Below are 26,879 nucleotides of genomic sequence, written 5' to 3'. Positions count from 1 at the left end.
CAAAAACCTGATATTTACTCATTTGACTATTATTTCATAGGGTTAAATTGATTAAATAAAGTCATCTGGATAATCTATAAAATGGATATATGTCTGCCATGCTTATATCAGAAATTAGATATTATTTTATGATTAACTTTAAAATGAGAGGAAAGAAGTGAATGTAGTCAGCATTAAAATTACAGCCTCTCCAGGCCTCCCATGACCACGAGTTTCTATTACTCATAATTATGATTTATTTCCTTGGGTACTGTAAGAGGCAAGGAGCCCCTTTTACTTACAAACAGCAGTGTTGAAGCAAATATTTCCATTTGTCTGAACCCTTCTGTTTCTGTACTCATTAGTGCATGCAATTAGTAGAAACCAGGCATTGGCTGATTTGATTGACATGTGTTTATTTTCTCTTCCACACATTGTGGGAACACAGCATGTGAGTAATGAAAGAGGAGATGTAATTTGCTACTATGGATAGCATGGCTATTTATTATCATCATACTTACAACTGGACCGGGTGGGCCTTGGGGGCCTTCCCCTCCTTTCAGACCAGCTGCGCCCTGAGGAAAGTGAGGGGGAAAAAAAAAAAAACAGAATCCATATGAAATGAATATAAATGAGAGGAAGTGTATGATTGATAAAATGAAGCTGTCAGGAAGTATTCTTAAACACAAATACATATTGCTATATATATATTATGATAATCAGATGCATATGCACACACGTTTGTCTTTAATTACGAATTTTTATTTAGTTAAGATCTGAGAAAAATGCTTCTAATAAGCAATTTTATTCTCATATTTTATGTATACATTGACTGTACCTGAGCTCCAGGAAGACCTCTTTCACCTGGGAAACCCCGTAGTCCTGCTGGTCCATCTTTCCCTGAGACACCTTGAGGACCTGGATCACCCTAAAGAATATGCATCTGTCAACAGACAGTAATTTCTACACGTTTCTACAAATAAAATTGTGGTGAGCTCTAACCTACTTGAAGTAATGCCCAAGTATCAGTTAATGATGAGAATATTGTGAGGAATGTCACATGTATGAAAATGAACTAACTGCTATCTATCTTTACAGTTGCATACAAATATATGGTTTTATGGCCAATGGAGTTAACTGGTGTTATGTTATTGTTCAGTAATGCCTTGCAGTACAATAAAACTCACACCGAATGTTTTTCTTACATATCTTTCTTATACTTATTTAACTACCATTTCAAAACTGAAGAGAATCCATGGGCAAGTGGTGAGAAGCTACAGCGAAAAGTGAATGGATGTTTTCTGCCCAGGAAATTCCTTGAGCATGTTTACCTTTGCACCTTCTTTTCCTGCTGCACCAGGAAGGCCTTGCTCACCAGGAGGACCAGGAGGGCCAGGATGTCCACGTTCACCTATCGGACCAGTCTCACCAGTAGGACCCTAAATTAGTTAAAGGAAATCTTATTGCATTGCTTTTTTATCCTTAGCAAAGATAACACAAACTCAGAATAAGTATCGCTCCCTTTCACAAAAGTATATCATTCTCATTGATTCTTATAATGTCCTACAAAACACTACATAAACATTGAAAGTAGTATATCTGGTAGGAGTATGAAGAGATTATGTGAACACTGGGTAGTATTTGAGTGTACAGGAGAAATACCTGGAAAACGTCCAAAGGGTTTTTTTTTTTTTAATATCAGTGTCGATTAGTTACATCCCCATTCCGTATTTTTATATAAGGTATCAAATCAGCTTAGGAGTAAAAAGGTGTTTTTACTACACTGGTAGCTACTCAACAAATTTCTGCTTGATGAGAAGCCTAGGTCCCCAGAAGCCCAAATGACCAAAGTGGTTCTCCTTGGGATTTCCATGGACTGCGGACCTCCCTTCTGTTCATCTATATTCATTTGCCAAAGCCCAGGAAAGGTGCCAGAGGGACCCTGAAGGCAGTGTGTTCGCTGGCGGTTCCTTCAGGCTGAAGCCTATAACAAATAGCCAGCTGCCTTAAATTGCTGAAAATGCCAAAGTAAAAAATGGCAGGTCATTTATGTGTCCCCTGAGTGGTCCTGTTTTGTGGTGCTAGAGGTAATAAGCTTTCAAGTGTAAATAGAGAATAGTGAGCAGCTGCTCTCTATCTCCACTTAGAATAAAGCAAGATGAAAGATTTAAGTTAAAGATGTATAAAGGGAAACTTACCAGATGCTAAGCCTGTTAACAGTGGGATGTGTTACTGAAGTGGCTCCTCGAATATCATTCTCTGACATTCGTCTAACAACACAATGGATTCTTACCTCTTGGTGATGGATAAAGAACACATCTGCCCATATTCGGGTAGACATTTCTAGTTCTAAAGCCCATTTAATATGTAATTGCTGAAAATCCCCAGATTATCATTAACATGCACATATTTCACCCCAAAGGATTTTTTCTTAATGCCTGAACACCAGAGTTTCAACACTAAAGGATATAAAATTAACCCTAATTCAATGGTTATCACCATTGAGACAAAAAAAAAAAAACAGATTTACATGACTCTACAAAGAAAATGATGATGAATATCAAATATTGCCATCAAGTATTCTCATTAAACCACTTCCTTTGTCCTAACATGAAAGTATGGTGACATTTGAAGCAGGCAGTTGGATTCATTTAAAGAAACAATAAAGAATAATAATTCAATGGGAATGCATACTAAATAAAATGCCTGCTATAGGAGAAGAAAAGAGAACACAGGTCTTGGAAGTTTTAGATGCCTGCATTAGATGGAGATGAATTTTATAAGGGTGTGAGGTCTCAAAATATCCTGAGTTAGTCTCCACAATGTTTACATTCTAGCTGGATTCTTTTTCCATTTCTGTTTAGAGATTAAATGTAAAAGGAAATGTACTTTCTGTGAAATTTTTTCTTGGAAAATAATTGCAAAGTCGTTTGAAAATTTTTTTAGAACGGTACTTTTTGTAGGACAATTCTAATTATTGTGGGATTTTTTTTTTTTAATTAAGGCTTTTAAACAATAAACAGGATGCATTCAGCACAGAAATGTTTGCATACTGTGTTTCCTTTATAAAGGGGCAGAAAGTTAACATTTCCCCTGGTTCAGGATTCAATTCTGAAATAAAATGACGAACCAATCCCAGAGTCTTCATTTTTGCTTCTGTTACACATATTCCTAGAAAGAAGGCACAGTTTTTGATCCTCTGGGTGTGTATTTGGATGTGTGTGCTTGTGTGTGTGTGTGAGAGAGAGAGAATCATACAAGAGTTAAGAAGTAATTATGGCCTGAGAAAAGACTAAAACAATTACATAATTAAAACATTTACTCAACTACTCATGTGCTTTCGCTACAATGTGTTATTAGCGGGGATAAAATTCCAGCTGAGTAAACTAAATGGGTCCCTGCCCATTCAGTACGTTTTGCTAGAGAATAAAAATAATACTTTCATTTCCCTTGAAATATTCTTTATAATTGATTAACACTATAGTTCAGAGTACTGAACCAATTTTTGAAGCTCTTTCTGCCGCCTCGATTGAAAAATCTGTCTCTGCCATTATTTCACATATACTCAAAAAATACAAATATTTTATTCCTGCTGTAAATCATTTTTATGATGATAGAATTCTTTAGAAACATGTAATATATTACAAATATTAAAATTTTAGAATGTTGCGGTATTTTAAGCTTTATTTTATACTCTTTAATGTATTATACTTCCAAGTCTAATTTATAATTAGATAACTGAAGTCTTTTTATAATTTCAAATTCTGAGAAGAGATGATGGTCAATGTATTTAATATATATATTTTTTTTATTTTGTTTTAACAGATCTTGCCACAGTCAGGCTTTAGTGTTAGATTCATTGTGAAACTGATCTACTTTTATTATTCATTTTACTCTGTTTTTATTCACATAGAAAATTGAGAAATTGCTTTAGCTAAGTATAATTTGCTGAATTTCATTTGATGTAAACAAGATGCATATATAAATGCTATCTGAAATACAAAAAATAAATCATGTGACGTCATAATAAAGTAGAAAGGTGAAAAATAAAGATAAATCTTTTAGGGAAACAAAGTAAAGGAACATACCTGTGGCCCAACAACACCCCCTGGTCCAGGAGGGCCAGTCTTGCCTTGAAATCCCTAAGGAACCAAAACATAATTTGTAACAGCTATATATTATGCATGACTTAAAGCATTAATAAATATCCTATGAGATAATTAAATAAGTCATGCTAAAAGAAAATCACCATTCAGCTCACTTATTTGCTTTAAAAAAAAAAAATAATATGAGTAATTCTATTCCAGTTCTCTTTAAAATCCCAAATTTGCCATCTTTTCCATTTCACTTTGTATTTCAATGATTATATTCAAGAATTTTGAAAAAAAAAATAGGGTGAAGCTGGAGCAAATATGTGTTCTTAGCCCTGTTCCATTGGGCAAACAACATATAGAACGTTAACCTAGAAATGTTTATGAATGAAATAAATTATGATTTTGGCAGTCTCTGAGAGTCCAGTAATTCTGTATCCAGAGAAAACCGTATAGCTGGATATCAATGCATTCATCTTTGTTGCGTCCCAACAATCTCATAAAATAAAACAAGATGTAAAAAGAAATGTATAAGAAGAATGTTTCGCATGATGAGTAATCATCTCAGCATTTTATCAGAATGTTTTTCCTTAAAACCCAAAAGAATATATTTACAAATGCACCTTGCAAATAATGCAGTCATTAAAATAAAATCTAGTAGATGTGAGAGGTGAGTACATGCTACACAAAGCCTTTGGACATAGCTTCTGCTACCTGCATTACTCTAGGCTCTAGAGTTATTCATTCTGCATCATTGTATTATGATTGGTAAATTTCTTTCTCATGTGAGTTAAGTTGCATTTAACAGTTTAAGAAATAGGTACAAAATACTGAGGAGGGGAACTTCTAAAGAAATGAATTACAGAAAATAGCTTTTGTAAAAGCTTTCACTGTACCATCTAATCAGACTGAAGTAACAAGGTCAGAAAGTAAAGGGCAGAAGCTAGTAGCCCCACTTTTGTCTCTCATCCATCCAGATAACTATGACTGAACTGTTTTTCCACTAAAAAATTTTGTAGCCATTCCACAAAAAATAAAAAAATACAGATTTGTAATTATTGTAATTGATATTATGGGGAAATAAAACCAATTGCTTTTATCATTTAAACCCAGTAATTCTTAAGACCATCAGGGTTCTACTTGAGCTGTTATTACCTGTAGTAAACAACCAACTGATTATGAGTGAAATATCATAAAATGTATTTAGCATTTAAAAACAAAATCGTAGCATGACAGCTTAATTTTAACTTGTTAGTTTGGAAATTGATAAATTGTTTCTATCTACACATGCATATACACATAGGCACATATGCCTATGTGTATAGAGTAGATATATCTATCTATCCCTCTCTCTATATACACATATATAAAATATATATACTATATATTATATAATATATTTAATCTGAGGGCTAACAGTTCACAGAGTTTAGTTCCACACCCTACTCCCGGGATTATATTATCAATTCCTGTAACCACAATTGCCATGTGTATGCTGATGACCCCTCAACCATTTCTCAACCTCTGATCTGTGCTGAGCACTACAACTCTCAATAAGTGCCTACTGGAGATTTTCAATTGTGTATCATGCTCTTTTCTCAAACTTAACATTCTCAAAATTGAGCTTACTGAATGAAGCCATTCTTTTGATTTTCCTCCCTTAGTGCAGTACCTTCTGATTCCAGGGTTTTCCTCAGTCCTCAGACTCAAAATCAGCCATTTACTCATAAAATGGCACCTTAGAAACTCTCATAAATACATCTTTTTCTCTCTTATCCCACTGGACCTCTCTTAATTCACACTGTAACCATCTCTTTCCTAGACCACTGCAGTGTTTTTCTAAATCAGGTTCACTTGCTCATCCACATAGCCAAAATCACCATCTCACAAAAGAGAATCCAATCAAGTGATTGCTGTATCTGTAACAAAATTCTACACAATCTTCTCCAGTTTGTTTCTCCAATTTTATGTTTTCACTCAAAAATGTGTCCTAAAATTTACCCATGCTGATTTCACCTTTGTCCAAACAAGCACTGCTGTTACTCATACCACATATGCTCCTGTTCCCTCTGCCTTTCCCTCAGTTTTTGATAACCAAGTTCGATACAAAGATATAAATGCAATTCAGGACTTTTTTTTTTTTTAGTTATAAGTTTTTTTTTTTTTCTTTCTTAGTAACAGCAAGAATAAGCATACCATACACAGAAACTATTGTAATGAAAATTAGTGATTTAAAAATCAAATGCCTCATTGAGGGAAGTCTGTGGAAAATTTGCAACCCAGGGTTGCATTCATGCATCCTGAGGGGAAAGAAAGAAACTTGGCTGCTAGTACATCTCTGTCAGTGATGGATTTGGGAGGAGATGGAAGTCAACATTTCCCATATGTCTGCTCAGGCAAGACATTCAGAATCTTTGCAAGTATCTAATAAATTTGGCCCAAGAAATCTTGTAAATGAACTACGTAGAGAAAACCTTTTAAACTTCAGCATAGAGTATGTGTGTTCAACATTGCTATGTAATAAAAATAAATGCTATTTAACTGTACAATAAATTAGGTGAAATTATTTTTTTAAGTCCCTGAAAACAGAAATTAGTAGAACTGCCCCATAGGGTTTCTAAGGACCATCTGGTGGATTTGAACTGCCTACTTTTAGATTAGCAGCCAAGCTCTTAACCACTGTGCTACCAGGGCTCTTTTTTATATACTCACAGGTAATAAGAATGCAAATTCCAAAGCACTTAATTATGCTTTTGTGGAGCCCGTACATAGACCAAGAGGCAGTTGTCGAAAAGAACAAGAGGATACTGGGTATTTTAAGATAAAAAAGGTGTGCCCCAGGGTTGTATCCTTTCATCATACTTATTCAATCTGTATCCTGAGTAAATAATCTGAGAAGCTGGGCTATATGAAAAACTTGCCATCAGAATTGGCGGAAGACTCACTAACAACCTGAAATATGCAGGTGACACAACCTTGCTTGCCGAAAGTGAAACTGAAGAACACTAGACACACTAATTGATGACGTTCAAAGACTACAGTCTTTAGTATGGATTACGACTCATAAAAAAAAAAAAAAAAAAAATCCTCACAACTGGATCAGTAAGCAATATACTTATAAATGGAGAAAATATTGAAGATGCCAGTCCACAATCAACACCCATAGAAGCAAGTCAAGAAATCAAATGACGCATTACACAGGGCAAATCTGCTGCAAAAGACCTCTTTAAAATGTTAAAAAGCAAAAACGTCACTTTGATGACTAAGGTGTGCCTGACTCAAGCCGTGCTATTTTTAATCACCTCACATGCATGAAAAAGCTGGACAATGAAAAAGGAAGACCAAAGAATGGATGCATTTGACTTATGGTATGGGCGAAGAATACAGAATATACCACGGACTACCAGAAGAAATCCTTGACAATTTCAATCTTTACCCATTTACCATGATGTTGCTCACTGGTCCAGTTGTGAGGATTTTTGTTTTCTTTATGTTGAGGTGCAATCTATACTGAAGGTTGTGGTCTTTGATCTTCATAAGTAAGTGCTTTAAGTCGTTTTCACTTTCAGCAAGCAAGGTTGTGTCATCTGCATAACATAGGTTGTTAATGAATCTTCCTCCAATCCTGATGCTCCATTCTTCTTCATATAGTCCAGCTTCTCGTGTTATTTGCTCAGCATACAGATTGAATAGGTATGGGGAAAAAATACAACCCTGACGCACACGTTTCTTGACTTTAAACCAATCTGTACCCCTTGTTCTGTCCCAACAACTGCCTCTTGATCTATGTAAAGGTTCTTCATGAGCACAATTAAGTATTCTGGAATTTCCACTCTTCGCAATGTTATCCATAGTTTGTTATGATCCACAGAGTCGAATGCCTTTGGATAGTCAATAAAACACAGGTAAACATCCTTCTGGCATTCTCTGCTTTCAGCCAGGATCCATCTGACATCAGCAATGATATCACAGGTTCCACGTCCTCTTCTGAAACCAGCCTGAATTTCTGGCAGTTCCTTGTGGATATACTGCTGCAGCTGTTTTTGAATGATCTTCAGCAAAATTTTGATTGCGTGTGATATTAATGATATTGTTCTATAATGTCCACATTTGGTTGGATCACCTTTCTTGGGAATAGGCATAAATATGGATCTCTTCCAGTCAGTTGGCCAGGAAGCTATCTTCCATGTTTCTTGACATAGACGGGTGAGCACTTCCAGCGGTGCATCTATTTGTTGAAACATCTCAGTTGATATTCCATCAATTCCTGGAGCCTTGTTTTTCGCCAATGCCTTCAGAGCAGCTTGGACTTCTTCCTTCTGTACCATTGGTTCCTGATCATATGCTACCTCTTGAAATGGTTGAACATCAACTAATTCTTCTTGGTATAATGACTCTGTGTATTCCTTCCATCTTCTTTTGATGCTTCCTGTGTCATTTAATATTTTCCCCATGGGATCCTTCACTATTGCAACTCAAGGCTTGAATTTTTTCTTCAGTTCTTTCAGCTTGAGAAATGCCGAGCATGTTCTTCCCTTTTGGTTTTTTACTTTACTTGGATCTACGATCAACAGCCATGGAAGCAGCAGTCAAGAAATCAAAAGATGCGTTGCATTGGGTAAATCTGCTGCAAAGGACCTCTTCAAAGTGTTGAAGAGCAAAGATGTCACCCTAAAGACTGAGGTGCGCCTGACCCAAGCCATGGTATTTTCAATCGCATCATATGCATGTGAAAGCTGGACAATGAATAAGGAAGACCAAAGAAGAATTGATGCCTTTGAATTGTTATGTTGGCGAAGAATGTTGAATATACCATGGACTGCCAAAAGAATGAACAAATCTGTCTTAGAAGAAGTACAGACAGAATGCTCCTTAGAGGCAAGGATGGCGAGTCTGTGTCTTACATACTTTGGACATGTTGTCAGGAGGGCTCAGTCCCTGGCAAAGGACATCATGCTTGCCAGACTTCTGGGTCAGTGGAAAAGAGGAAGACACTCAGGGAGGTGGATTGACACAGTGACTGCAACAATAAGCTCAAGCATAACAATGACTGTAAGGATGGCTCAGGAACAGGCAGGGTATCGTTCTGTTGTGCATAGGGTCGCTATGAGTTGGAACCGACTCGACGGCACCTAACAACAACAACCAGAAGAAAAAAAAAAATCTGTCTTGGAAGATGTACCGTCAGAATACTGTTTAAAAGCAAGGATGGCAATATTTCACCTTGCTTAACTTTGGACATGTTATCAGGATGGGCCAATCTCTAGAGAACAGAATCATGCTTGGTAAAAGTAAAAGGCCAGTGGAAAAGAGGAAGACCCTCAACAGGATGGATCGACACACTGGCTACCCCCATTGGTTCAAATATACCTACTATTGTGAGGATGGCACAAGACCTGGCAACTTTTCTTTCTGTTATATGTATGGTTTCTATGAGCTGGAAGGAGTCTTGGTGGCACAGTGGTTAAAGAGGTAGGCTGCTAACCAAAGGGGTGGCAATTTGAATCCACCAGCCGGTTCTTGGAAACCCTATAGGCCAGTTCTACTCTGTCCTCTAGGGGTTGCTATGAGTCAGAATTGACTTTATGGCAATGGGTTTTTGGTATGAATCAGAACCGACTCAATGGCACCTAACAAGATCTGTTGTAGGACCCAAAAAAAGTGTAATTCCTATTCTGATAATCTCTAAGGGACTAAATTACTTTCAGCATCAATTCAAGGATTTCTGGATTGGCACAAACCTCAAATATAATAAAAGAATTTTTTCTTTGAAATAAGGTAACACACACATAGTAAAGCATAGTCCCTCTAGATTCTGACTCTTGTACACGGTAATCTTTTGAATGCCAGTCAGTACACAAATTGCAAAAGGAAGGTTCCTTGCTGTAGGGTTAGTCACCTTTGTTCTTAAGAATAGATGAGAAATCAAGAATACAACTTTCCAGAAATAATTCAGATCTTCCTCAATGAAAAAAAATACTAGATGGAAACATCCATTCTAGAATCATAGAATCATAGTTAATAGCATATTAACTAATATGTTATTTTTTGTTTAAATTTAAATGTTACATAAAATATGTTCATATATATATAAAATAAGCAGAAGCTTTTTTTTTTTTTTCTTAAATTGAAGACTCAAGGGATTTTCTAATAGCAAATCTCTAGGTACTCCTTCCTCAAAAAAAAAAAAAAAATTTTTTTTTTTTTTTTGGAAATATTGTATAATTATCCCTAAGAAGTAACACAAGGACTTAGTTAAAATGATTCACCACACGATTTGAATGAGAATGCATTTGCAGATTTCAGTGTGAATTCTTTCTACAAAATAATATTTTATTGAGATTATGGTGAAAGTTTACAAAGCAAATTAGGTTCCCATTTGACAATTTCCACACAAAGTTTTCAGTGGTATTTGTTTACATTTATCACAATGTGTCATCATTCTCTTTAATTGCGTTCTGTTTGTTCTGTTTCCAGTACTCTGGTTTCCCTGCCCCCTTATCTTCTCATCTTTGCTTCTGAGTAATTGGTGACCATATGGTCTCATACAGATGGTTTTTAAGTAGAGCACCAATCTAATAGGTAATATATTTTGTGTGCTGCTCTGTTATTTTGCTAAGAGGTGATCTCAGGGGGTAAGCTAGGTTCTAGGTTTAAACACTGTCTCAGGACAATAGTTTTAGGGAGTCCTCTGTTCTCTAATGCTCCAGTTTGTCTATTTTTTTTTTTTTTTTTAAGAATTTGAGTTCTGCTGCACATTTTCCTCCCATTTTATCTGGGACCATCTATTGCGGCCCTGGTGAGAATGATCAGTGGCAGTGGCTGGGCACCATCTAGTTCTGGTCTCAGGGTAGATGAGGTCATGGCTCATGTAGACTTGTTCCTTCTCTGAGCTTTTGGTTACCTTCTTACTGTTTTGCTACTGGCGAGTGCAGACCAGTATTCGTATCTTACACGGTCACTTGGAAGCTTTTAAGACCCCAGACACTATTTACTTCACTAGGATGTAGATCATGATTTTGGGGAACTGTGTTATATCAGTTGACTGAGTTGTCCCATGAGACTATGGTCCTAAGCTTTCAAATCCAGAAAACCAATATTGGAAGGTGTTTGGTTATGTTTGAGGAGTATCGGTATTTATGTCTTCAATGAACACATGTGCCTGCACTCACATATTTGTATTTAGGCATACCTATTTTTTTTTTTTTTTATAGAGAGTTCTATCTGTTCTCTTCTATATATACACCTATACCTACTCATATACCAATATGCCTATAACCATTCATATGTGCTCGAACACTCGGTTTTACTTTGGTTATGCTGTGTTCACTACATCCACATTTGGTGTTACTTTTCCCATCACCAAAACTAATGAGTCTGTATGATCTAAAGCATACTTTCCTCTCCCCTCTTCTCTTCCTGGTAACCACCAATGAACATTGGTCTCTCTATATGTATCTATTCTTTTCTCTTATAAAAGAGGGATCTTACAATATTTGTCCTTATACGCTTGACGTATTTCACTTAGCATTATGCCTTCCTCCATCCGTGTTATATGTTTTGAGGACTCATCACTGTTCTTTATGGTTGTGTAGTATTCCATTGTATGTATGTATTACAATTTGCTTATCCAGTCATCCATTGATGGGCACTTTGGTTATTTCCATTTATTTGTTATTGTGAATAAAGCAGCAATGAACATAGGTGTGCATATGTCTGTTCATGTCATTATTTTTAGGTCTCTTGGGTATATACCTAGACGCGGGATTGCTGGATCATAGGGTATTTCTATTTCCAGATTTTTGAGAACATGCCATGCCATTTTCCATAGTTGTTGTACCATTTTACAGTCCCACCAGCAGTGGATAAGGGTTCCAGTATCTCCACATCCTCACCAACATTTGTTGTTTTTTTTTTTTCTTATCAGTGCCATTTTAGCTGGGGTAAGATAGTATCTCATTGTAGCATTGATTTACATCTCTCTGTGAACATCTTTTCATATGTTAGCTGTTTGTATGCTCTTTGGTAAAGGTTCTGTCATGTCCTCTGCCCATTTTGTGCCGGGGCTCTTTGTCTCTTTGTTGTTGAGTTGTTGCCATTTTCTATAGATTTTAGAGATTAGACCCTTATTGGATAAGCTGTTTCTGAAGAATTTTTTTCCCAGTCTGTAGGTTGTCCATTTACTCTTTCAATAATCTTTTCATGAGCATAAGTTTTTAATTTTTATGAGGTCCCATTTATCTATTTTGTCTTTTTCTATTGTGCATTTATTGTAATGTTTGTTATCCTATTTTTACAAAAGATTAGTTCCCATAATTTTCTCCCTATGTTGTCTTTCAGAAAATTATGGATTTAGGTTTAACATTTAGTTTTTGATCCATTTTGAGTTAGTTTTTGTGTATGTTGTGAGGTATGGGTTCTGTTTCATTTTTCTGCAAGTAGATATCCATCTTTGCCAGCACAATTTATTAAAGAGATTGTTTCTGCCCCCAGTGAACGGTCTTTGACCCCTTGTCAAAAATCAGTTAGTTTTTCATAGATGCGTGGGTTTAATTTTGAGTTCTCAATTCCATTCCATTGGTCTATGTGCCTATCACTGAACCAATATCAGGCTGTTTTGATTACAGTGGCCGTATAGTATGTTTTTTATTGGGGAGTGTGAGGACTCCTATTTTGTTCTTTTTCTTCAATACTGCTTTGGCTATTCAGGGTTTCTTTTCCTTCCAAAAAAGTTGGTCATTAGTTTTTCCATTTCAGTAAAGAATGTAGTTGGGATTTGTATTGCTATTGCATTTGTATTTACAGATTGCTATATTATATTTTCACTATATTAAGTCTTCCTATCCATAAGCACAGGATGTCTTTCCATTTTTGTAGTTCTCTTTGAGTCTCTTGTAGTAGAGTGTTATTTTTCTTGTTGTCATGGTACTCTGGAAGTCCATAAATCTAATGTTAAGGTTTCTTAATTGAATTCCATCTTTCCATTTGGGTTTGTTCACTTATATTTGTTCTTTTCTCTTATTTCTCTTGAGACTTGGTAAATTCACTTATTTTGTCATCTAGCTCATTTATTCTATTCCTCTCTTTTTTACTCTGCTTTTGAGTGTTTCTCTTGCTTTTTCTAATTCAGTTGCTTTATTCTTCAGTTCCAGTAATTCTCTTTGGTTTTTTTGATGTCTTCAATTTCCTTGTTGAGTCTCTCATTTTGTTTTTCCATTTGTTTCCTGATCTCTGCTAGTTTGTTTTCTGTGTGATTTTTGATTTCTTTAAACACATTTAGCACCACAGTCTGAAATTTTTCAATTTGTTTCATTACTCTGGCCACCATAGGAGAAATTTCCTCTTCTTCATGTTCTGCTCTTGATTGGTCCTTCTAATTTTGCGATTTTGTGTGTTTTACTATTTTTTGTTGAAGTTGGGTTATTTTATTATCCTTTTTTGTCCTTTAAACTTTGTACACTGGTTTTTGTGGGAAATTTTTCTGATTGGGCTCCCTGGTGGTGCAGTGGCCAAGCACCTGGCTGCCAACCAAAAGGCTGGGGCTCACATCCACCAGCTGTTCCATGAGAGAAAGTAGCAGCAGCCCACCTCCATGAAGACTCACAGCCCTGGAAACCCCATGAGGAAGCTCCACTCTATGAGTTAGAATTGACCCAGTGGCAGTAGGCCTGGTATCTTCTCCTGAGAACCGCTAGAGGGCACTCTTATCCTTAGGTTTTTTTCAGTGCTGATTCAGGAATTCTGGATGCTTGATCTCTGGAATACAATACATGTGTGTGGAAAACGGGAGTTTCAGCTGGACACAGAAGCTTATGTAACCAGTGGAACTCAACTTTCTTGTGGCAAAGTCGGTGGCTCTCTGTATCTTTCCTGCATGGGTGCCCCTTCACAGGCTCTCCTATGGTGGCCCGCTGTGAGCAGCAAGCCAGCAATTTCCTTCTGTGTTGCTTGTTCATGCAAAGTATTCCATTTACCCTGATGCCCTTACAGTTCCTTTGGTCTTAGTGCCCATCCATCTTGGCCTTAGCTAGATTCAAAAGCACTCTCTCGCAGTACCATGGTCTCCCTTAGACCTTTTTCAATTGTGTGGCTGCGAACTCCCACAGCCAAACTGCACCACTTAAAAAAATCAGGCTACAGCTTCCTCTATTAGCTCCCTTTCCGTGTTCCCTATTTGGGGTGTTGCTCAACCTTGTCCTAAAATGGCTTCAAAGAGCAAGTGCTTCAGATGTTAGTGGGTAGTTCCTCCCAGCTTCTGTGTCATCCCTACTCCTCCTCTTCCCTGGTTCTGAACTCACCCCAACTCCCCAGCATCTCAGCTGCTGTCTGGAGTTCTGAGATCTCAGTCTGTGCTTGTTTTTATTCATTGTTCAGTGGATTAGTTGGTTGAGGAATAAATGGGAGCAGCCACTCAGTTTGTCACTTTGCCCACCTTCTGTATTCTTCTTTAGAGAGTTTACTTTATGCCCTTCCTGGAGATTCCACGCCCAGGAGGAAAGCTAAACCATTTAATTCTTAGTTCTCATTAAATCATTTTTGATTCTGCTTTTAAGGCTTCTAATCTGACTAAAACTAAGAAGTTGTTAAACTAAGAATTATTACTTGGTAACTTTTTTTTTTTAACCAAAACAGGAAATGGGTTGGTGCTAACAGATTTTTTCCCCCCACAGCAGAAAATTCATCATGTTTTTAGTTGTCACCATGTATTGCAATGCAACCCCAGATATGTCTTCATGCTGGCAGAATGCCCTAAAATGGTTTTAAACTACTTGGTCAATGGTTGTGTGGTGGTTTCCTAAGAAATTTGGATCAAATTAATCAATAGTGAAAACAGAGTTGATTCCAAGGAAACATGCCAACCTGTGATGATTCCTGATTAGACTAACAACCCCCTGAGAGAGACAGACACATGGTTTTGTCACAGTGGCAGAATAAATAAAGCAACAAACAAACCCACTACAATTCTTAAACAACATTTGTGCTGCCAGGTAGGAGAGTTTCTCACTCGCCCAAATTGTTGTTCACACATGATAAGTTGTTCAACCTATTTAATAACTTGACATTTGCTTAATATTTTAAAACTTCAAGGAATACTACTTTAAGATTCCTTGAGGTTTTAAAATAAAATTCGATTACATTTTTCCATTTCCATTTTCCTATTTGAGGTGAGAGGATCCATTTATATTACTCCAGACCAGTATAGCCTTATGGTTCCAATCTCAGCAAATATTCCACCCCTTAGTTCTGGATAGAAGTATTTTATATTATCTGCATGGCTTATTATAAGGTGTTTCCTTTGGAGAGTATAGGTGGGATGAAGTGGGTGGAATGTAACTGTAAACAAAAACCTCAATAAAGCAGTTTCAAAGGGGTCAAGATGACAACTTTGGGAAGGTTCCCAAAAAATAGGTCTTCTCCCTCAGCTCATCCCTAAAGTACTGCTAATGACTAAAAGAACATTTATATCATTTGACATCCGAATTCCTCAAGTATACTAATTTAAGAAAAAACAGGAGTCCTTTTGTGTCTTTATTTATTTACATATTTTAATAAAGTGTTTAATGGAATAAATTCCTCCATTGACCTTAACCATGAAACTGAGCTGTTAAAAATCAAGTAGTGTCTGTGAACTGTTGAAGTATTAAAGACAGAAAATTTCTATCAAGAAGAATGGGGTCACTTACAGTCTCCCCACGTTGTCCAGGGTGACCTGGCAGTCCATCCTTTCCAGGTGGTCCCTGAAATCACAAATATTAAACATCACACTTCACAAATATTTCCTGAATCATTTTATAGCATAAATGTAATATGTTGGACAATGGTGCCATTAAATATAGTGTTTTGATATTCAGTTGCTTTTATATATGGTAATATGCACGTGTCTCCTAAATCTCACTGTACACCTATAACTGAGACCAAGAGAAAATTGTAGAACTCCATGTAAACATCTGACATTTAAAATGATGTGTTTTGTTTGCATCTATCTCTTAGAAAAGTATATCTATAAAGCTTTGTATTTTCATTTTTGCAAAAAATATTACTTCTTTGGTGTTTGACAAATAAACATTCTCCCTTCTTTTTGTTCGTCTGTTTCTAATTAAATTGCCTAAGCACTCTGACTTGGATAACAGAGAAAGATAGTGTCCTCTAGTGGTAAACTGAGCATCTAACAGACAAGAATGTGAAAGAAATACAAACTTTTATAAACACAGTGGCACTTTACCCCTCAACTGCTCCAAGTAAAGGAAACAGTATGCTATGCTCAAAACTAGAATAATCAGGACCAATTTTTTCCCAGTAGGTTTTCTTAAATATACACTAGGAAGCATACACTTACTAATTACTAGAAAGCTAATCTATTATGCTATTGCTTTCTGTAAATTCTGCTGTATTTGTCATATCTGAAGCAATAAATAAAGCAATTAACTAAGTATTTTAAATAAACAACTCTGTGAAGTCCCTATGTTTTAAAAAGATTGTAGAAATAGTTTTTTTTTTTCAGACTGCCTTATGGATTATTCGTCCTTTTTCAGAAACTGTTAAGTATCAAGTTCAAATACAAAAATATGTTACTCACCCTATTGGACAAATGGGGACAGTTCATCATTTTTAATAACACATTTAGTACAACAGATATAAAAATATATATATATACCTCTCACTAATTACTTCATACATCTATATTGAAATAAAAATTATTTTTATATATAACTGTGAATTGACTGCAAACAAAACTGAGTTCACAGATAGATTTTTTCCACCTGAGTAAGTCTTTTTCTAGGTTGACTGGCATACTTCAAGCGAAAGGCTTCCTGACAGGGCCCAGCACTATCTGTCCTGTTGATCTCATCTGTACACATACACTAGTTGCCATGGGAAATACCAACTCTAGTTTAAAACTACTGTGATATTTCGCAAGATCAATGCTTGCTCAGACACTTGGCCATATATTCTAGGACCACCTCAGGGATCTGGTGCTATCTTCCCAAAAGACCAAAACTAGATTTTTTTAAACTAAGGGCACAAAAATTCTTGAGCATAGCTTAATAATAACACATATACATACACATGGGTTAGATATTAGGTTCCAGAAACATAAGGTGTAGCTCTGCGCTCACTTTTGCGGTGAAACACAGAAGTGCACAGTTAATTGCTAGTAGATTTCATCTGAAACGAGCACTGGTGGTGCAGCATTAAAGCGCTTGGCTGCTAACCAAAAGCTTGGTTTGAGTTTGCCAGTCACTCTGCAGGAGAAGGATGTGGCAGTTTGCTTCTGTAAAGATTAAAAAAAACAGCCTCGGAAACCTACAGGACAGTTCTACTGTGTCCTGTAGGGTCACTATGAGTCAGAATTAACTCAATGGCAGTGGGCTGGGTTTTTTGGGCAATGTTTAGACTTCATCTAGGTTCAATATTCCAAAAGAGTAAATAACCAATTTCTGTGCTTTAACACTATCTTGACACAGATAGGAATAAATGTGCTATCATTTGGGGGCAGCAATAAAAGGTTTACCTAAAAACATACAGGATGACAGTTAAAGGGTAATAAAAACGAATCTGGCTTTCTTTCCGCATACTAAAATTCCTCTCAGATGGTACGTTTTGCTATCAGCACATTATAGTTGCTGATGTTAGAAGTATAGGCTACATTTTGTTGTAAAATGTTATAATCCTTTAAAAGACTGGTCTCAGGCCTAAATGATGTCATCCTGGGATTAATACAACATGATTTTAATGGTTTTCCTAGACAGTCTGAGGGAGCAGTGTTAAAAGACTACAAAAATATTAATGCCATCATCATTTTTCTTGACTTAAGGATGTATTTTGAAAATTAAGCAATTGACTTCAAATCATTTTAATGGCTCTAAACTACTAACCAATAAAATAAAGCAGACTAATTACCAAAGGATTGTATGGCATTTACCTAAAAATAATTTTATTGCTCAATAGAGACTGTCCCTGTGACCTAATTGGTACAGAGCAGTAGAAACAAAATCATCTAAATGAGGGTATGTATATGGCGAGGCAACCTGTGCAAAGACATTTATGAATAAATGTTAGGGATGCTTTTTCACTTCCCATTGGCACTGAGTTTTGACTTTTCCTCTTCTATAAATAGAATGCATCCCACAATAGTCATGCTATAAATCTTAATCACCTTAAGCTAAAATTTTATCTTAAATGGCATGACTATATATCATATTTTTATGCAAATAACATGCACCTTCTATGTTTGCCAACTGTGCCCTCCTTCTGTGAAGTATTTTCATAAGCACCCCATGCTAAATTTTTTATGTTTTTTACAGCAACACGTAAAAAAAAATTGGCACAGCAGTGCTTAAGAAAATAAGTCAGGGTGGAGGGTGTGGTTGGCAAGCAAACTTAGAAGTAGTGTGTTATTTGCATAAAGACATGGTACTTCAAAAATATGCTAACATTGGCATGAGGATAACAGAATCAACACGGGAACATTTCAAGTACTTAATCCATATGCGTGTACCTTTTATGTATGCATATATATAAATATATATAACGGTTTCACTGGAGTTGATTCCGACTCCTGGTGACCTCATGTGTGTCAGAGTAGAACTGTGCTCCACAGGGTTTTCAATGGCTGATTTTTTGGAAGCAGGTCGCCAGGCCCTTCTTCTGAGGTGCTTCTGGGTGGGCTCGAACTGATAATCTCTCAATTGGCAGCCAAGCACATTAATCATTTGACCATCTAGGGACCCCATTATACACACACACACACACACATTTTTATTCCCCTTTTCCTGGTTACAATGAAGATGAACTAACTAGTTTGAAGGAAGAGCTTGGTTTATCCCTTCTCCCCCATTTCTTCTTTATCTATCAAAGAGTTGAAAGCATTTCTTTCATAAACGTTCAGAAAACTGCATGCCAGGGACATGACAGGTACTTTTAGTTTATGCTGTACTGTTTCACTTGTCAGAGAAGCAGAGTCTAAGAACCATTTTATTTAGCAGTGAAAGCAATAGTCCTTAACAGTGTCATGTCTACATACTTCTCAAGTGTAAGCATTTATCATACTGCTAATACCTCTTACAGATATAACACATTCATAATCAATGCTTCAAAACCTATTGAAAACTACAGGAAAGAATGGACTGAAAAAGTCTGTGAAAAAATGGGTCAAATTGCTTTCTTTGACAATAAAATTATACTGCATGATGGAAATTATACTGTGTGATAGAAATTATACTGCATGATAGAAGCAATTCTTGAAAATATTTAGAAATATAAATGGAATAATAATGTTAAGATGGTACAAATCATTGGGTTTTATGCTGCTACACAATGATAATATGCACATGGTACAAATAGTTTCAAAATACTTATGAAAACGCTTATGAAAAAATTCTCAGGTGTATAATGATTATTGGAGCTGTGTTTTCACTTCTCTGTCTGGAAAACTTTGCAGAGAGAGATTTAGTATGGCATTTAGAGTACAACTGAGCTAATGGGTGAGCAACATTATACACAGATAGTATCAATACTATATACTAGCTATTTGCATTGATCCTTTTAACACTGTAATATAAATAATGATATTTTCTTGATATTTTTACAATAATACAAAGTTGTTTAACATTAAAATAATACTCTGTGCACCTTGTCTAAGGAAATCACCACATCAATAAAGTCAGTATTTCAGCTACACAATGAAATCCAATTTATTCACAATAAATCATTTTTTAAAGATGTAAACTAAAGCTACATTTGAAACTTATCAGTGAAACAGGGGGCTATTCAAAATCAATAAAAACTAGCGAACATACTTACTCGTAAATTATTTTCAAGAGTTTTAAAAATATTATGTAACCAGAAATAACACTTAATAAAACTTTGACATATTGAGATTTTTCTGAACTGTTCCTTTGTGAAACAGTTTATTGGATCAGACTTGGTTAATTATAATTACTCAAAATTGGAAATTTAGGCTATAAAACTTTTGAAAGAGTGGCATATGTTAAAAGACTAAAATCGTATACTCATTCAAGGTATGTGTTGTGGTTTTGTCAAAAATTCAGTTCAAAATCAGTCGAAAAGATTCAGCTTCAAAATGTATTATCAATGTGCTTCTAAATAAAAATATACAGGATGTGAATAAAAATACTAATAATGATTTACTGGAATTTATTTTTATTCCTGTGATGGAAAAACATTACATTCATATAATCATTAACTGAATATCGTAACTACATTCCGATTCCTGAAGAATAGAACATTTTCAAATTATGTTGGTTTTATTTTCCGCCAAAATAATCTAGAACTTTGCTACTGAAAGAATGATCCATGGGCCAGCGGCATTGCATCACCTGGGTATCCGATAGTAACATCAAATCTCAGGAACTACTCAGGCTACTGAATCAAAATCTACATTTTTAACAAGATATCAGGGTGATTTATATGCACTTTAAGTATGGGTAGCATTGTCTAGTCTAGATTAGATCAGTGGTGCAGAATACCTGGAAGTTTATTAAAACATTGATAAGAATCTGATTACGTGTGTGTGTGTCGGGGGGATGTTAGGGGAGTAGTGCATTTCTAACACTATTCCAATTGCCGCTGATGCTGTTGGTCCAGGGACCACACCTTGAGAATCAATGTTCTAAATAGGATGATTCTAACTCTTGGAAAAGGAATAGGCTGCAAACAAATGAAAACAATTGTGCATACCCTAACTATGTCTCCTAAGTAAGTAAAAAAATAAAGATTTACAATTAACTTTGTAAAGATATTTGATGGCAATACCGGCAGTCTCCAGTTATGAACAAGATCTGTTCCTCACTGTGTCTTTAAGTTAAATTTGTAGGTAAGTCTAAACAGGTGCATATGGTTCCTAATTAGCCCTAACCCTGGTGGTGCAGTGGTTAAGAGCTACAGCTGCTAACCAAAAGGTGGGCAGTTCTAATCCACCAGGCTCCTTGGAATCCCTATGGGGCAGTTTTACTCTGTCCTTCTGGGTCGCTAGGATTCAGATTCCACTCCATGGCAATGAGTGACTGTGATGAAGAATTTGTTGTGAGTAGGGGTTGGTTCAATTGTTTCAGAGGGAGGGAAAATTTATATAACGTTAAAGGGCAAGTATGGTGTCCAAGGAAACCCTGGTGGCAGTGGTTAAGTGCTACCGCTTCTAATCAAAAGTCGGCAGTTTGAACCTACCAGGCCCTCCTTGTAAACTCTATGGGGAATTTCTACTCTCTCTTATAGGGTAGCTATGAGTCGGAATCTACTCAACGGCAACATGTTTTTTTTTTTTTTTTTTTCACGTTGTCCATAAATCAGATGTTTGTAACCCGGGGACTGCCTGTATTCAAAAGAGTATTACTTCAAATAAAATTTATAAAAAGGAGATGATTCCAAAAGGTTATAAGTACATGTTCAAAGAATAATGCAACACAGAAGCAAAAAAGAGTAAAAAGAAAAAAAAAAATTTAATGTGATATCAGAACAGCAGAGGGTTTTTAGTTTTGTTTTTATCAGTTTGTGTTGAGTCAATTCTGACTCATAGTAACCCCAAGTATGTCAGAGTAGAACTGTGCTCCACAGGGTTTTCAACGGCTGATTTTTCAGAAGCACATCGATCCCAGGTTTTTCTTCCAAGGTGCCTCTGGAGGGACTCAAACCTCCAACATTTTGGTTGACACCATGCTTATTAACTACACTACCCAGGGACTCCAGAGGGGGTTTAGTTAGGAAGCAGTACTTGGAGAAGGATACAATTGAGAATGGAAGATAGAGGGGAAATTCTGAGACACCACGGCTTTAAGGTTTAGTAACAAGTATTAATGCTGTAAATACTATTCATTATAATAGTGCAGTGACAGGGTTGTTCTAGTTTAACATACTTGGAATGAATACTTAATAAGACATGATTAAATTACATTTAGAGATAATTGATGAACTTCATAAACTGAAAATATCTATACTATTTGACATTAAGTTCAATTTTCTGTTTTTTTTAGTGATGATATCAGTATTTTTATCTAAACATTATTTAAAATGAAGGGTATGACTCAAAAATTTTAAAAGACTGAAAAATGAAGAAAGAAAAATAGAAACTATGCCACTTACAGGAGGGCCTTTTGGTCCAGGGAATCCAACTGGGCCCTGTGGTCCTTGAGGACCCTGGAAATAAAGAACAGTGGGAGAAGTTTAAGAATATGCCTTACCAGGTACACATCCATACACTGCAGTTTATTTCTATTGATAAAATACAATGCAGCATACATCTTCTGCACCATAGTGACAGAACCGTGGCAGCAGACGAGATTACTGGTGCTAATTCAAAGCAAAATGGATATTTTTCACACTGTTCATTAGTCAATACTCTTATTGAATAATGCCAATATTCTTAACTCAAGAACACTATAAATATTTAGAATGCTAAAAGTGAACAGAACATATCTTTATCAAGAAGTTCAGCAGTTTTCCTAACATTGGCTAGTAATATTTAAAGAATATTTCAACTCCAAAATTCCAAAAAAGAAAAAGTATTTTTTAATTAATTTTATAAACGTTCTGGCGTTAGTCATACAGAAATAAAGGGAAAGATATAAAAATATGAAACTACCTCAAAAAGACCATCATTTTTAACTCATCACTGTATTTTAAAATAAATTTATTTTTTGCGGATGTCAATATCTAATTTTTCTCACATACAAATTTCTTTTGTAGACAAGATGAAAAGAGTCTTATTGCACAGTTATCCTCATTAACATTCAGTCCAAATATATATTTATAATATTATTCTTGGCTTGATGCTTAATTAACTATATTATTCAACTTCCATATTTACATATCTTTAAAATGCATAATATGCCTTTTTTCAATATCAGTGTTGCTGACAGAACAAATGATTAGTGAAAGATTGTCCTTTATAAACCAAGAATATATTTTAAGAGGAAGAAATGCAAAGTAGAAGATAATATAAATAAAATCTCTTAATATGATTTGGTTAGTATTTATTTCATTTTGCTTTAAATGAAGGTTTACAGTGCAGATTAGTTTCTCATTAAACAAACGAGAGGTCTGAGAGGAGCTGAGAGAGCTGTCCTGCACTGAAGAAGGGAGACGTTGTCCACACACTTCCTGCTCCTGATACTAAGTTGTAGCCTAGTGGTCCTGATCCCAAGTTGTAACCTGTTACTTCCCTAATAAACTCCATAATTGTCAGTACGATCTTGAGTTCTGTGTGGCCATTGCAATGAATTATTGAACCCAGGAGAGAAGTAGAGAGTGCCATGGGAGGGACAGCTGGTGTCAAAATTGGTAAACAGGTTGGAGGGTGAAGGTATTGGAGGGTAGAGGTATGTTTGACCTCCAGCTCATAGGAATCGTCAGCCTTGGGTCGATGATTTTTATTCTTTCTCCTCCCCCTTGTGAAGTTAGAGGAGGTCATATGCCTCCACACCATTGTTTTATAGTAATGTTCATTAAATATGGGTCAAAGCCTTAAAACAACACTAATTAAATGTTTATTCCTGTGTCCTATCTCCCTACCTACCAACATTTGTGTCACAAATAGAAATAGACACAAGTTTTAGTCATTCCTCCTTACTCAAAAGAGAAAAAAAAAAAATTATATATATATATACACACATACACACTCTTCCTCAGATTTAAGTTCTACATCAGTGTTTTTCTCTTTTTCTAAAAGATCTAAGATAAAATTTGAAAAATAATAAACAAATATATCTTAACATAAAACTGCATATTACTGAAAAGTTATTATAAAATATTAAGAAGTGAGGCTAATTTGTTTCACATTAATAAAGATTTTAATATTTAAAACTCTGACAAGAGGATAGCTTTAAAAAAATCTGGCTGCAAAAAATGCTGTTTTGCTAAATAAGCCAAAAAAAGGGCATGCTTGCTCATCTGTATTTAGCTTTATTTTGTATCAATTGAAAATCAATTTACTAACTAGTTTTTCTTTTTACTGGAATAAATGTTTTATCTTGATTTGAATGTATATCGATTGTGATTTAATGGCTACTGATAGCTGGCATTTTACCAGCATAATGCTTCTCTGCCTTGGACAAAATTGATATCAATACAGAAAGCGAGAGGGATGGATGAGAGAGCAAGGGTGTTTTACGCATATTTTTAAAAGATGCTTTGACTTGAGTTTAACAGTTATATTTATACCAATTATATACACTGTTTCTCTCATTTCTAGAATAAAATTAATAATACACAACCAATTAAGCATTTTCTTCAGAGGAGTAAATTAAAGAATATGGAATTTTTTAAAATTTTGACAAGGACTTTGTGGATGACTGTATACATGTATTTGCAGAGAGATGTACTTTTTCCCATAAATGTAAACACTTGCAAAATATGAATTTTTGTTTTACATTGCATGGCTGTATAATACGTACTCTTTCACCTGGAGGGCCAGGGGGGCCATCACCGCCTGAGGTACCCTAGCAACAGCAAAGGAAAAAGAAAAATTAGATTTGATTCATTCTCACAGAAACCTTTATCTGGGAGAAGGAACTTACAGCAAAGCTCAGAATGGAATAAGTGACAACAATACCTTTGGACCAGGTTTACCAGTGGGGCCTCTTGCACCTCTTGAACCTCGAGGACCCTGTATATGAGGACAAAAGATGAAACTGATTTAGTGCCAAGCAACTCCAAGGCACAGAATCCATTTTTATATTTGAAAAAAATATATATCTTGAATTACTAAATCCAAAATAAAAAACGCTAACCATCATTTTAAATCAAGGCACCCACCGTTGGACCACGCTGACCCCGAGGCCCTGGTTTGCCGGCTACACCCTGCCAAAGAAGTTCAAACAGTTTCAGTATGCAGCCTGTTACGGTAAATTATGGGTCTAATCCTGAGAGATAAGCATTCATGCAAGAACATTTGTATTAGATAGTCCAGGACAATATACTTATATATCATACCCTTGCACCTTTCTCTCCATTAGCACCCGGGAACCCAGGAAATCCAGTGGAACCCTACAATAATGATAATAACAATAAATATAAGGTAATTAACAGTTTCAGTGGCAAGCTATAATTCTTTTGAAACAGTGATTCTGACACAATTGGTAACATTTAAATCAAAAATATAATTTTTCAGCTATCATGCAACCTTGATTCATGTATTTGAAAACATACTTACCATGATATCTGAAATCCTGAAAGCATTGAAAGTATGAATTGATAAAACATATTTTAGTTGTCAACTTTAAAAATAAAATAATTAATCAAGTACTATAATTATCATATTGGAAATTAGTAATTAAAGGGTATTTTGTGTAAAAATATACTTTTAACTTATAATTCTATCTATTTGCTTCAACTCTAAAGAAAATCCTATTTTTCACAAACATGAAAAATAAAACATTAAAATAGAAATTTTATGAAAAGCTTTTCTGGAATTAACAGTATTGTATTTTTATATTTATCTCCTTTTCAGAAGACATCTGGATATTCAAGTGTGATTAGTTATTATGAAATTTCATGTACTTATTAAAATATTTTACCTGTGTCTTTTCCAAAACCAACATGTATGATTATTTAAATTTTTATCATTCACAAAACATCACAATTTGAATTATAATAAAAATTAAGCAGAATTTTACCTACTTTATTAAAAAAACAACTTTTAGTTAAATATTTTTACACCTTTAAAACTGGATCAATTCATTTAGACGAACACCTTCCCCCACCTTCTCTGTTTGGTGTCTGAACATGGTTAGATTTAGCTAAGTGTCTAAGTCAGGCAGTCCAGCATTAAACTCCTGATTTTGTAATTCTAAAGACGTAAGTTCAATTTATGCTTGTGGTCTATCACATACGCAAGTTGAATGCGTTACTTATTCTCTTTGTAGTTTTTTTCTTCCACAAAATGAGGACAATAATATACATTTTATAGGTTCTTTGAATTTGTGGGTTTTGGAATAAAGGAATGCAGGATATAATAATGATAATGATAAAACCAAAAAACCAAACCCAGTGCCATCGAGTCGATTCTGACTCATAGCGACCCTATAGGACAGAGTAGGACTGCCCCATAGAGTTTCCAAGGAGGGACTGGAAGATTTGAACTGCCGACCCTTTGGTTAGCAGCCATAGCACTTAGCTACTACGCCACCAGGGTTTCGAATGATCATGATAGACAACAATACATAATGATTGTTTAGCAATGTGATAAGCACATCACAAGCATTATTTCATTTGGCCCACAAATGGTCACATTTTACACATGGAATATATTATAATCTCTAAGAACCAAATTTCCCCATTCCACCTTGTGCCTGATATTCATCTGCCCAGAGAGTCCTTTGATCATGACTGTAATTGGTTTGCTTTATCATTGTGTCATGAAATAGAGCAAATTAGGGTTCAAATCTTTGCTCTTCAACTTACTATGAGACCCTGGCAAAAAAAGTAAGTAAACTTCTTTTTCACTTTTTCAATTTATGTCACTATATGGACTAAATGAAATAATGTGCAAAATATCTAGTAAAGAGTAACAGACAATTCAACTTTTATACACTTCCCCATACATTAAGGGAGATGTAACAAAGTCTTCTTTGATTTGGTACATTCCTTGCTTTTTCATCCAGTCACCTGCATTGAACTGCCCCTGAAGTAATGCTTCTGCAAGTGATAAATGTCTCCTCTATGTCAGGATCATCTAGGGTGACGGCTGAAAATATGGATTGTCAGCTTCCACTCCAGTCCTACTGGAACAGACTCTCTGGTGGTGGAGTCCAGGCAGCTGCGTGTTTAACGACCTCCCCAGGTGACACACACTGT

The 26,879-nt window shown here is 35.6% G+C and overlaps 1 protein-coding gene across 2 annotated transcripts in view; it reads right to left on the bottom strand.

Annotated features, from left to right (window-relative positions):
* Positions 1-26,879, bottom strand: part of COL11A1 (collagen type XI alpha 1 chain) — a 258,624-nt gene that overhangs the window by 90,095 nt on the left and 141,650 nt on the right. For both annotated transcript variants that reach the window (XM_064282480.1, XM_064282479.1), the window contains exons 32-41: positions 25,017-25,070; positions 24,840-24,884; positions 24,637-24,690; positions 24,479-24,523; positions 22,170-22,223; positions 15,755-15,808; positions 4,068-4,121; positions 1,311-1,418; positions 818-907; positions 501-554 (exon numbers count right to left, since the gene is read on the bottom strand). In XM_064282480.1, coding sequence (XP_064138550.1) covers positions 501-554; positions 818-907; positions 1,311-1,418; positions 4,068-4,121; positions 15,755-15,808; positions 22,170-22,223; positions 24,479-24,523; positions 24,637-24,690; positions 24,840-24,884; positions 25,017-25,070 — 612 coding nt within the window. The remainder of the gene's footprint in view (positions 1-500; positions 555-817; positions 908-1,310; positions 1,419-4,067; positions 4,122-15,754; positions 15,809-22,169; positions 22,224-24,478; positions 24,524-24,636; positions 24,691-24,839; positions 24,885-25,016; positions 25,071-26,879) is intronic.

Source organism: Loxodonta africana, chromosome 3 (assembly GCF_030014295.1).
Source record: "Loxodonta africana isolate mLoxAfr1 chromosome 3, mLoxAfr1.hap2, whole genome shotgun sequence".
Taxonomy (NCBI): domain Eukaryota; kingdom Metazoa; phylum Chordata; class Mammalia; order Proboscidea; family Elephantidae; genus Loxodonta; species Loxodonta africana.
The sequence above is the reverse complement of the archived record's forward strand: the minus strand, read 5'-3'. Positions and strand labels throughout refer to the sequence as shown.